The sequence below is a fragment of the Vombatus ursinus genome, unplaced genomic scaffold (assembly GCF_900497805.2).
Source record: "Vombatus ursinus unplaced genomic scaffold, bare-nosed wombat genome assembly UNPS02014773.1, whole genome shotgun sequence".
Taxonomy (NCBI): Eukaryota; Metazoa; Chordata; class Mammalia; order Diprotodontia; family Vombatidae; genus Vombatus; species Vombatus ursinus.
In genome coordinates, this window is record NW_020954551.1 from 26,426,471 (window position 1) to 26,438,983 (window position 12,513).

The following is a 12,513-nucleotide window of genomic DNA, read 5'->3' on the forward strand; positions in this document are numbered from 1 at the left end:
TTTCTTACAGCACAATAGTATTCTATTATATTCATATACCACAACTTGTTCAGCCATTCCCAAATTGATGAGCATCTCCTCAATTTCCAATTCTTTGCCGCCACAAAAACAGCTGTTATAAATATTTTTGTCCATGTGGATCCTTTTATCACTTTTATGATCTCTTTGGGATACAGCCCTAGAAGTGGTATTGCTGTGTCAAAGGGTATGCACAATTTTATAGCCCTTTGGGCATAGTTCCAAATTGCTCTCCAAAATGGTGGAATCATTTGTTTTGTTGCTTCATTCTCGTGGTTCCTGCCATTAGCCCCAATTGTTCTTTACATCATGACTAATGGGAAAATATGCTTAACATGAATGTATATGTAGAGCCTATATAGGATTGTGTACCATCGGGGGCAGGGGAGAGAAGTTGGAGGGGGAGAAAATTTAAAACTCAAAATCTTATGAAAGTGAATGTTGAAAACTAAAAATAAATAAATTTAAAAAGAAAAAAAAAGTTAGCTGCAGAGGTGAGTTTCAGGCACCGATTGCCCTGGGTTTGAAGGAGGTGCTAGCATCCTATCGCTCCCTCAGTCTCCCTCCAGATACAAGGAGGCAAGGCATTTTTTTAAGAGCTGACACTGGATTTTGGACTTTTCACTCACAATTTTTTACTTTGGCTGAGAGTCTGTAGAACCAGTTTTATAGGCATGAAATCATCTCTGCTTGCAAACTGTCTGCTGTAGTGATTTCATTGCTATTACAATGGTCCATGACCAGCTTCACCTCTATGATAATTTTTCTCTGAAGCCAGCTTTCCCTTCACCATCTCTTTTCTGCCAGACTACTATTTCTTTCTCATGCAGAACCTTGGAATTGGTCTCCATCTGAGCCTAAGCTTTCTGACTAGATGGTAAGCTCCTTGAAGGCAGACATTCTCCCTTCCTTCCTTTATATCCCTGCTGAAACCCAGCACGTTACTACACACAGAAGTACTTGAGAAATGTTTGGTCAGTGAGTGGAGAAACCATATGTGTATTAGAGAAATCAGCAAGAGTCATTTTTATTTCAAGATTTTACTTAGAATAGTATTATTTTTTTTACTACCTTCTTCCCCCATAAGTAAAATATTTGTGTTATGATACAGTGGGTAATACAGTGGAAAGATGACTGGCTTGCAGTCAGAATATCCTACAAAGTACCAGGCTTCCAATCCCAATGTTGCCACATATTATCAGTGTGACCTTGGATATGTTCTTCCTGGACCCTCTCTAAAATAAGGTTTGGACTAGACACTTCTTCCAGTGCTAAATCAGTTATCCTATGACCTGACTGTATTTATTTCTGGTTAAAATTTTGAGCCTGGATTTCTACAAAGTTAGGCGACCTCTAAGGTGTCTTCCATCTCTGGGTCCTGTGATCCTATGCCCTGAAATTTCATACCGGAGATATAGCCCACCATGACTCCATTGCAAGGAGACTGGCAGGCTGCCTCTGCTTTTTCCTATGCATGTTATATTCAATTTGGCTCGTCCAATAGTAAGTAAAAGCACCTACACTTAGATTCTCATGTTGTTTATCCGTTACCTCCATTTTTCCAAAAGAACCAAAGTATATTTGGTTGTTCTCTACAAGATTGCAAGGGTTGCATGGGGCATTCAAGGAGGACTATACCTCTGACATGGGGAGTTGCCAAGCCTTTTTCTGGGCTGCTCCTTTGGTGTCCATCTGCCACCCAACTCTCATTTGTGACTCCAAGAAGCTGTAGCATGCACAGCAGCCACAACCCAGTAAAACTGTCTCAGCAGATGAACTAAATCAGGTTGAGCTCTCAGAGCTTGGTCAGACATCAAAGACACCAAGGTCATCCATTGCATCCCAGGCCCTCACCCATTGTCTTTACTTTTGTCTTGCCACTGGACTTCAATGACTCTGGAAGAGAGAGTGAGACTGATGACTTTGTGTAACTCTGTCTCACTTAAATCTAGTTCATACTCAAGTCAAGACATGGACCCATGATATCATTGGTCCTCTTCAAAACAAAGGATGAACAACAAGACTGCAAGCTCTTTGAAGGCAGGCTTTACTCATTATTGTATCCCCTACAATTTAAGAAGTAACCAGCTAAAGAATAGACCTATGGTCAAGTGCTCAAGAGAGGGTGACCTAGGTTTAAGTCTGGCCCCTAACACATGCTGGCTATGAACCCCAGACAAGCCTCCCTAAGACTAAATAATGGAATATTTGCAGATCTGTATTGGAGGCAGGAATTTCCTCAACAGCAGGCTCTGTAAATACATAGGTGAACTCAGAGGACCAGACTTTTCTCCCAAAAATTATTCCCACAGCACCTAGCACTAACCCTAGTAGGCACTGAATACATTTTTGTTTTTGAGACCCTCCTCCTTCCCATTTGTTAGTGACCCACCTCACCAAAAAATCACTCTGTATTTGCTTTACACAACATATTATACATGTTTATAATCCCTCTCCCCAACTATGTACATGCCATCTATTGACACTAACCTTCTTTCTATTTCCCAAACAGGACACTTCTTCCTTAGCCCTGGGCTTTTTCACTGGTTGTCCCTGGGATTTTTCACTGGTTGTCCCTGGGATTTTTCACTGGTTGTCCCTGGGATTCTCTTCAGTCTCATTCCCACCTTCTGGCTTTTCTGGCTTTTGTCAAGTGCCAGCTAAAATTTCTCCTTCTATAGGAAGCCTTTCCCAAACCCCTTTAATGCTAGTGCTCAATCAATTCTGGTGATTATCTCCAAGATATTCGGTATAGAATTTGTATATTGTTGTATACATGTTGTCTCCCCCATTAGACTAGGAACTCCTTGAGGGCAGGGATTATTTTTCCACTCTCTTTGTATCCTCAAAGCTTGCACAATGCCTGGCACACAGTAGGTGTTTAATTCATGTTTACTGGCTAACTGACTAGCTGGTATGTTATATCAAACCTCTAAAAAGAATGTGAAGTCCTTGAAAACAAGGAGTGTCCTTGGACCCACAGTACTTTGCACTTCATGAGCATTGGTTGAAGTGCATTGAATAAATGAATAAACAAATATTTTTTTTCATGTTTAAAATGACTGACTAAATAGAATCCAAGCTTTTCACTTTCTAACCTCCTCTCAAAATGGCTTATTTGAAATATTCATTGGTGCTTGAGCTCCACAGAATCTCATCAGTATTCTGGTTTATTTGTTTTTGTTTTTGTTTTTGTTTTTGTTTTTGTTTTTGTTTTTGTTTTTCCAGATCCAACACGCCTTCTGGTGCCACCATCCAGTATGGATGTTACTGTTGGAGAAAGCATTGTCCTGCCTTGCCAAGTATCCCATGACCACTCACTGGACATTGTGTTTACTTGGTCATTCAATGGACACCTGATTGACTTTGACAAAGATGGTGACCATTTTGAAAGAGTAGGAGGGGTAAGTATTAATATTAAACATCCAATGGAAGACCAAAATCTGTCCAATTTCCTAAGGTGACACATATTAATTTAAAAGTAACTTAAGAGATAATTAAAATTGTTGCTTCTTTTAAAAAGTATATTTGAGATTTTTGCTGAGAGGCTCTTTTCTAGGAAATTCTTAAGCATTTGACTAAGTTTATTCTATTTTTTGTTCTATTAATCTAGGCAATTTATATTTCTGTAAATATCCATTTCATCTAGATTGTCGGTTTTATTGGGCAAAATAGGTCCTAATAATATATTTTATTTCTTCCCCATTGTGAATTTAACTTTTTTCCTTTTTTTATGCTAGTAATTTGGTTTTCTTTTTTTCTTAAATCAAGCTAGCTAATGGCTTGTCTATTTTATTGCATTTAAAAAAAAAACTCCTAGTTTTATTTATTAATTCAATAGTGATTTTTTTCTTCAATTTTGTTAATCTCTCCTTTGATTTTTCAGGATTTCTAATTCAATTAAATTCATTCCACCAAATATTTGTTTAACACCTACTATGAGCAAACCACTGTGCCAGGAGCTAAGGATATGCAAATGTAAAAATGAAATAGGCTCAGCCTTGAAGAAGTTTATGTTCAATTGCTTTGTGGTGGGGGAGAGGGGATAGGAGGGAATAGGCAGCATTAAATAAAGGATCATAGATTTAGATCTACAATGGACCTTAGAAGTCATCTAGTACAACCTTTTTGTTTTATAGATGGAGAAAATGAGGCCCAGAGAGGTTTAACCAAATTGCCTACAGTCATATAAGTTATTTGTCAGAGACGGGATTCAAACCATTCCACTGCCCACACTGTGTCCCCAGTGAATATCTTACCTTAAATATAAGGCAGTTTGAGGAGGGCAAGAACACTAACAGCTGAGAATATCAGGAAAGGCTACACAGATGATGTGATACGTGACTGAAGTTATGAATTGCAAGTATCAGAGATACAGAGGATTCTAGGGATGCATTCTAGGAATGAGGACCGCTTTTACTTCATTCTGTACCAATATATCATAGAACCAGATTCATCAAGGGTAGCTAGGTGGCACAGTGGAGAGAGTACCGGGCCTGGTCAGAAAGACTGATCTTCCCCAGTTCAAATCTGGCCTCAGAGATTTACTAACTGGATGACCCTGGACAAGTGACTTCAACCTGTTTGCCTCAGTTTCTTCATATATGAAAAGATCTGGAGAAGGAAATAGCAATCCACTCCAGTATCTTTGTGAAGAAAAGCCCAAATGGAATCACAGAGAGTCAGACACAACTAAAAAATGACTGAACAGCAGATTCAGCAAACTGCCCATGGGGAGCTTCGTTCTATGCACTTAGGTTGTTGAGTAAGTTCATTAGCACCACCAGAAGTCATTAAAGATAATGCTTATAGCATCAGCACAGTGTATGAGGGGCCTAGTAGAAAGAGCCCTGGGTTTGGATCCCCCAAATCTGGGTTCAAATCTCGCTTTATCATTCCTATGCCAGTCATGTAACTTCCACCTTGGGCAAATGCTTACCCTCGGTTCTCTCATCTATAAAAAAGAAGGAACAGTAATGGCACGATGCACCCTTAATAAATGTGAAATCATTCTGAAGAAAATGCTTGGTGAATTGTAGAGCAATTTATAAATATAAAGTATCGGTTTGTATTCTATTGGAGAGTATCCAGCGAAACGTCTGTAACATTTTTGAGGAAATTGCAAGGAAAGGGGGTTAAAGATGTTTGAAAGAGCAGGGAAGTGTAAATTGAGAGAAATTAATGAATTTACCAAGGTATTGTTCTTCATACTTTAACATATTTTAAGCAGAAGTACTAATAATCAAGTCTTTTCCTTACTCAAGGCTTCCAATAAACATTCTCAAAAGGTAGATTGTGTTTTATAGAAAATGGTTCCCCAAAGAAAATAAATTGTGATGAATTTAGGCATTAAGCCAGGCTCTTCTAATAGGGCTGAGCATTCATTTACACCTCATTTAGGAGTAATCTATATATGACATTGTCATTGCCACCTCCCCCCCATCAGTTGTTAGCAAACCAGGCAAAACTGAGCAATAGATGTAAATTTCAAGAAATAGGCTGGAAAGTATGGGATGGAAGAGCATTAGCAACAGAGGAAACAAATAATGTTTCTAGGACTGCAGGAAATGTGTAAATGGCAGGCAAAATTACCCTCAAGTCAAGTCCATTTTAAACTCTTTATTTCCTAAGTCAGTGTGCTGAAAATAATGCTGGTTATGCCAGACCTGTCACATTTTTGCAGAAAATTTTACTTCATCTTTGTCTAACAAAAACAACCTACCTGTATATAGCACTTTCAGGTTTACAAAGCACTTTGCACAAAAAAATATTTGGTGGAAGGTAGCACTGATAAGCCCCCACAGGAATGGATCAGACCAGAGTTGGGAGAGGAAAAAAAAAACTGTTAATGCACCAGCCCTTAATTTTCATTCTCATCCCAGCTCAATTCCCCATTGTCTCAACCCAAATTAAACATCAAAATAGAAATCCTCAAAATCAATGAAGAAATTAACAAAATTGGAAGAAAAAAAATGAATGAACATAAAACTAGGAGCTGGATTTTTGAAGAAGAAAAGAAAGTGACATGTACTATCAAATGTTTAACAACCAACTCTCTGAGAAAAAAAAATGTGTGGTACTTTGAAGTTTAATCTGCATTATTTACATTTTCTCCGCCAATTTCTTAAGTCTAAACAATGAAGAAAACAAGCAATCAAGCCCTGATTGGGAGCATTTGTTTATTTCAGAGGTGTAAATGCTCACACTGAAAATTTAACAATTGATTTTCAGGGGCCAGTTAAGCTAGCTCCAGCATTCCCCTGAGCAAACCATTAACTAATTTGTTTAAGAAGAAGAAATTACTAGTATCAGAAAGGAGAAATCAACAAATGAAGAAAAAAATAAAGATATAATTAGGAACACTTTTGTCCAATTCTATGCTGGCAATAACTTCTTAGTTGGGTTCTCTCCTCTTCCAGTCGCTTCTCCACATCATCATGCACTCCTGGGCCAAGGAAAGCTTTATAAACCACAATCCCGCTTAAAACTCTTTGGCTCAAACCTTTCAATGATCTCTGCCTTTCCCGTTGCTGAAAGAAGACATAATTCAAACTCTTTAGCCCAGCAGTCAAGGATTTCTGTAGCATGACCCAGACCTACCTTTCTAGCCTTGTCTTACATTATTCCCCTTTTCCTATGCGGTGCTCTAAGCCAACTGGATTACTTTGCCATTCCTCTATCACATCGAAAACTTTTTCTCTTCATGCCTTTGCTCACATCACTCCTTTCTCTCGGGCTGGTCTACACTCATCTCTGCCTCTTGAAATATACCCATTCAAGTCCCAACTCAAGTAGCACATCTTCCTTTAAGCTTTCACTTATTCCCTTAGCTGCAAGTGATCTCTCCCTCTTTTAAATCTCTTTGACCACATCTCCTGATATAGCATTCTATTTTGTATTATAATTGTGTATATCCTTTTTTTTCCTTACTAGATTAGGAATTTCTCAAGGGCAAGGGTTTTAGTTTATGTATTTTTATAACCTCTCTAAATACTATCATGGTACCTTACATATAAGCATGCCTAATAAATGTTCGTCAAATGAACAAACGAATGAATGAATGAATGATGATTTCATTGTCAGTTTGACCTGAAGGGTTTTAAAGAAAATAGGTCATTCCTGTTTCTTGCTATTACAGTCTACCTCAACCTCAATTTTTTTTTCAAGTTTTGATTATAACAATAGAAAGCAGGTCAAAAATTTTAATCACTAGATTATAATTTAAATCACAGAGTGGAGCATTTTTATTAAGATAGATTCCCCTGGTATATAGTAATTTTCTTTGTAACAATTAAAATGGTGAATAAAATGAACAATTTGTCCAGTTTAGATAATTTGCCTTTAAAACTGGTGTGGAATCCCACCTTCCCAAAACATAACATCCAATATAATCCAGTAAGCATTTACTAAGGACCTACGACATGCCAGGCACTAAGCGCGGCACTGAGAATATAAAGACAAAATGGAAAAGAGTTTCTTCTTTTAGGCAACTTAAGCTCTACCAGGTGGAAACCATGTAAATAGGTAAATATAACCTTCATGATTTGAGAAGAGAGAGTTCTCTAACAACTAGGGGTACAAGAGAATCTTCCTGAAGAAGTTATTACAGGAGCTGAGCCTTGAAGAAGGCTAAGGATGCTAAGAGGTGGAATCGAGGAGAGAGAGAAAGTTTGAGGAGAAAAGGAATACAGAGCAGTTGTGAGGAATATGATAGAGTCAATTGGGGAAGAATAAAAGGATTGGCAGATAATATACATAACACATTTTGCAAACTCTAAAATGCTTTATTAACATTGCTCCTTATAATTTTTATTAGCTGGCAGATCCAAAGTGGACCTGGTTAGCACAGTTTTGCAGCTTTTGCTAGTTGGGCTGAACAGGTCAATGGTGAGAATAGCAAGGGGCTAGGACAGGGGTGAGGGAGCTGCAGTCAAGGCGACATGTGGTCCTCTAGATCCTCAAGTATGGCCCTTTGACTAAATCCAAACTTTGGATATGGATGTGGAAGTTTGGATTCAGTCAAAGGGCCACACTGGAAGACCTAAAGGGCCACATGTTGCCTCGAGGTCGTAGGTTCCCCACCCGTGGTAGGGTGTGGTAAGGCCTGATTGTCAATAGGATGCAGGGAATAGGGTATATTTGTACACAGGTCTAGGGTCAAGCCTGCAAAGAAGAAAAATGAGGTCAGAGCAGTGAGGATTGCTAAGGAAGGAAGAGATGGCAGGACTGAGTAGAGGTCCCTGTGAGGGCAAAGAATTAGTTAAGAGGAATGAGGCCCAGAGAGATGGAAGGACAAGAGGTTATAGTCACCTAGAGGAATGGCCGTTTTGGATCAGAGAGGAACAGAACTATCCCCTGCACTCCCCGGAGTATAGCCAAGCTTCTTCCCAAGTACATTTTTGCAATTTCATCTTTTCTTTAAAAAAAAATTGTCATGTGTGATAGACGGAGCAGACGTATAATTAGCCAGGTGTATGACTGAGATGCAATTAAAATGTAAGCAATGTGTTATGTATGTTGGTGAACTGGAAGGCCAAGGTGTCTGAGGGTTCATATTTCAGTCCCTAAGCATGAAAACTGGAGTTGGGGATAAAGAAAAAGATGTTGAACCAGGTGCTGAATTCCTGGAGAAAACAGGAGCCGGTGGGCAACTGCTACCAGATATGCAGAAGATGATGCATTTCGATAAAATGAAACTCAAAAGAGAATACTTATTTTGCTTTTCCTTTCCACTGCTTTTCCTCAGTGCTTATCACAGTGTCTGGAATTTAGTAAGCATTTAATAATGCTTATGGATTGATCAAAGACTAGGTCCAGTGTCCAGGGTCTTACTCCTAGATGGGATCTTAGTGGCCGTAGTTCCCATGTTCTAGATAGGCTCAAGCAGGGTAAAAGGCACATTTCTAGAGTCCTGGCCCTAAGTGAGGTCACAGAGGTAAGGGCCCTGGTGCCTGAGGCTCTGGTCCTAGATAGGGTCATGGAGGTAAGAGGTCTGGTGTCTGACATTCTAGTCCCAGACAGGTACAGGACATCTCATGAAAGTTTTCCAGGGGACCAGGTCCTCTCTCTCTCTCCCATCTCTACTAGGAATGGACACGAGATGACATTCTAGTCTTGGATAGCATGACAACTCTACCTAATTCTAGATGATGATGATGATGGAGGATGATTCCCTGAACAGAACTAGGACTAAAACATTCACTCCTAGTCTAGGAAGACAGCCCTAGGAGGCCCAGCTCCCTGATGGTGGCTTTCACCATTGATAGTCATCAGTTTCTCTCTTGCCCTTCCGGTATCTACTATCTGGGTAGCCTCATGGAGCTCACAGCTCTTTATTTAGCACAATTAATCTAATGAAAATGTTGGTGTTAACATTTTCCTTAGGACTTTTTTTTCTGGGCAGGACCTGATTTAATTAGGGTTAAGTTTTATTGCATGAGTTCACATATTAACTCTATGTACTTTGCATTTCACGGAGGACTGCTGGTATTTGACTGGTTGGGGTAGGGAACTGCCTGTGAAAACACTCCTGTAGATCTGCAAGTTATAGTCTTAAAGAGCTTCTGTGGGGGGGGGAGCATCTAGAAGCTGTAACTTGCTAAGAGTCACAGAGTCCCTATGTGTCAGAAGTAAGATTTGAACTCCTATTCCTGATTCCAAGACCAACTGGAACCATTATGACATGCCATCTCCCTACCTTAGAACTATTGAGAAATACTCCCCAAGCCCCTACCTGGGTACAATTCCCCCACTTCACTTAAAGCCAACTATCAGAACCTGTACTTGCAGCCCCAACATCCAGGACAAAGGAGAAATCTCTGATCTGGGAGGCCATTACAGAAATCTCTTTTAAGCCTTTCCCCCAAGTACAAGTGGAAAATTTGCTTCTGTGTGAAAACTCAGCCCCATTCTCCATGGATTGGAATCTGTATCATTTAACTTGCCCACTTGGACATAATTTAGCATGGGTTTAATCCCCTTCCTGGTTGTCACAAAGGAAGGTCTCACCTCTTTTAATTGCTCCTGGTAGAGGTGAATGTGATGAAACAAACTGAAAGGAAGGAAGCAAAAGAATCATGTCCATTCCCAATAAAAATGGGGGACATGGAGGATCTGATCCTCCTGGAAAACTCTGATGAGATGGTAAATCCCAACATCTCTGCTGGCTTCTGCCTTCTCTTATTCATGAAAACTCAGTCACGGAGGAGAGGGATTCCGAGAGACTGTTAACTCTTGAATTGATGAGAAGAAAGCATGACTTCAGTATCTGTACTATCAAAGTATTTCATGTCCATGGCAGATGTTTTCAATTATTCAATTATTCAATATAAACCAAACTTCAAGGTTTAGCAGCATTCCTCAATTAAAGTGCCACAATCCTCAGCCTCCCAAGGAGGTATCCCTTTCAACTTATTAAGAGCCTACCACTAGTGAATGGTATAGCAATATTTCTGAACAACATAGACATACATGCAGTGATGTAATTAAGCCTATTCATCTGCTAATCAAACATGCATTTGGCATTTGGAAAACAAATTAGCCCCATTCCACATTAGGGGATGTAAGATTTTCCTCTGAGAACGGGGCTCTCATAAGCTTTCAATACAAAATTATAAGCAATCAGAACACTGGCTATAAGACAGAAATCTGTGCAGTGAAATGCTGATGTCTCCAAATTTGGGTTCATTTCCCTTTTCCAAATAAATGTGAATAGCCGGGAAGATATGAGAATATCAATGAAGTCTATAAATTGTGGATGGATGGAGAAATAGACGGGGTTTAGACAGAGCTGCCCTTGATGTAAGTTTAGATGAGTCACTTGCAAATGGCAAACTGTTTAAGTGACCCAAATCAGATTCCTCGGGTCTCTTCGAAGTTGCATTTTGGAAATGTTAGTGCTCTTATCTCCCAGGCAGGCTCACATATTTTTAATAGGCCATAGCTTGCATTACTAATGTTTTCATCAGCCAGTGTAAAATAAATCCATTAGTCACAGTGTCCTTCATGTGATAATGATATTTAGAGCTCATTAAAAAGTAATTGTAGCCACTTTTCTCTACTTTATCAGCAGGATTCAGCTGGTGATTTGATGATCCGAAGTATCCAGCTGAAGCATGCTGGGAAATATGTCTGCATGGTACAAACAAGTGTGGACAAGATATCAGCAACTGCAGACCTGATTGTAAGAGGTATTTAGATTTTTAATGTCCTAAAAATATATTTTTTTTTACAATATCAGTTCCAGTGTGGGTTTTCATAGCTATCCATTAAAATCCCAATGGTTTATAATTACTGTGAATGGTAAACTAGGAAGCCCTATGTAACAGAGATTTAAAACAGTACAAAGCAGCATGCAAAAAATGTTTAGGTATTTGGAGGGAGGTGGCATTTCTGTTCTTGTTATGGTATTGTCATAAATTGCCATGAGCTATTCATTAGATTTTTCTCCCAATGAAAACAGTTCCTGTGCGTACACTGAATCAAGCTGGTGGAGTTAATATTACCTTCCTAGGCAACTTTGGATTAACAAAAACAAATGGAGTGATGCTGGAGATATCAAGCAGTGTGCTTGGATACCTCATTTGGGCCCAAACAAGTTAGAGCTCTAGGCCACTAGCCCAGCAGTACCTTGGATTAAATGCATCTAGTTTGGGGGAAGTTAAATGAATTGCTTCATCCTGCTTAGGCACCACTTTTTCCACAGCTGGCAAGAGTTTCTCCAGTTTTCTTAAAATGGCTTTGGGATGGGTTAAGACCTAGTCTACTTGGATTGGAGAACCAGATATGAAAATCAACAAGGAAAGGGTGTAGGATTCTAGGTGCCACGTGCGACATTTTCTGGATTCTCTTAGAGCTTGGCAACAATAGCTTGGGAAAAGGTAGCAACTGAACCAACCAGGAAGGAATTGAGCCAAAATAAACTGTAAATGCCAAATTAATGCCAAATGCCTGAATTGATCGTGCAAACTGATTTTTTTTTCCTTTTGGTCAAACAAATTTAAGACAAAATTACAGTGAAACCACATCATACCAGAAATAGATCTATCAAAAGCTTCTAGAATGAAGCCTTCTTTAGTCCAACTGTATACCTCCAAGAACTATAACTCCATCTTGGAGATCAAGGGAACAGTCCATTATATATACATAGTGGGAGGGAGGAGTGAAAAGTGATCAGACATAGAGACAGAGAGATGAGCAGTAAGAGAGGGCAGGGGGTAATATATTTATATACTGAGGCATGTGACCAGGTAGAAGTTTGATCAAGGCCACATTCCCCCCAAATTAATGGATTCAGTTGGACCTGTTCGAAGTTTTAGGAATATAGGGACAAAAAACTAAATAGCTCCTGCCCTCAAGGTGTTTACATTTATAAAACCTTTCTAATGGCAGCAAATATCATCTCTTTGCACCACACAATTTAGTAGGAGCAAGCATGATCAGTGAGATCTGATCTAGGAAAAGCCACTAATTTGTCCTTGGTCTGAATATAGAAAA

The 12,513-nt window shown here is 39.3% G+C and overlaps 1 protein-coding gene across 1 annotated transcript in view; it reads left to right on the plus strand.

Moving 5' to 3' along the window:
- Positions 1–12,513, plus strand: part of CNTN4 (contactin 4) — a 366,552-nt gene that overhangs the window by 323,887 nt on the left and 30,152 nt on the right. The window contains exons 11-12 of the mRNA XM_027863966.1: positions 3,247–3,422; positions 11,090–11,207. Coding sequence (XP_027719767.1) covers positions 3,247–3,422; positions 11,090–11,207 — 294 coding nt within the window. The remainder of the gene's footprint in view (positions 1–3,246; positions 3,423–11,089; positions 11,208–12,513) is intronic.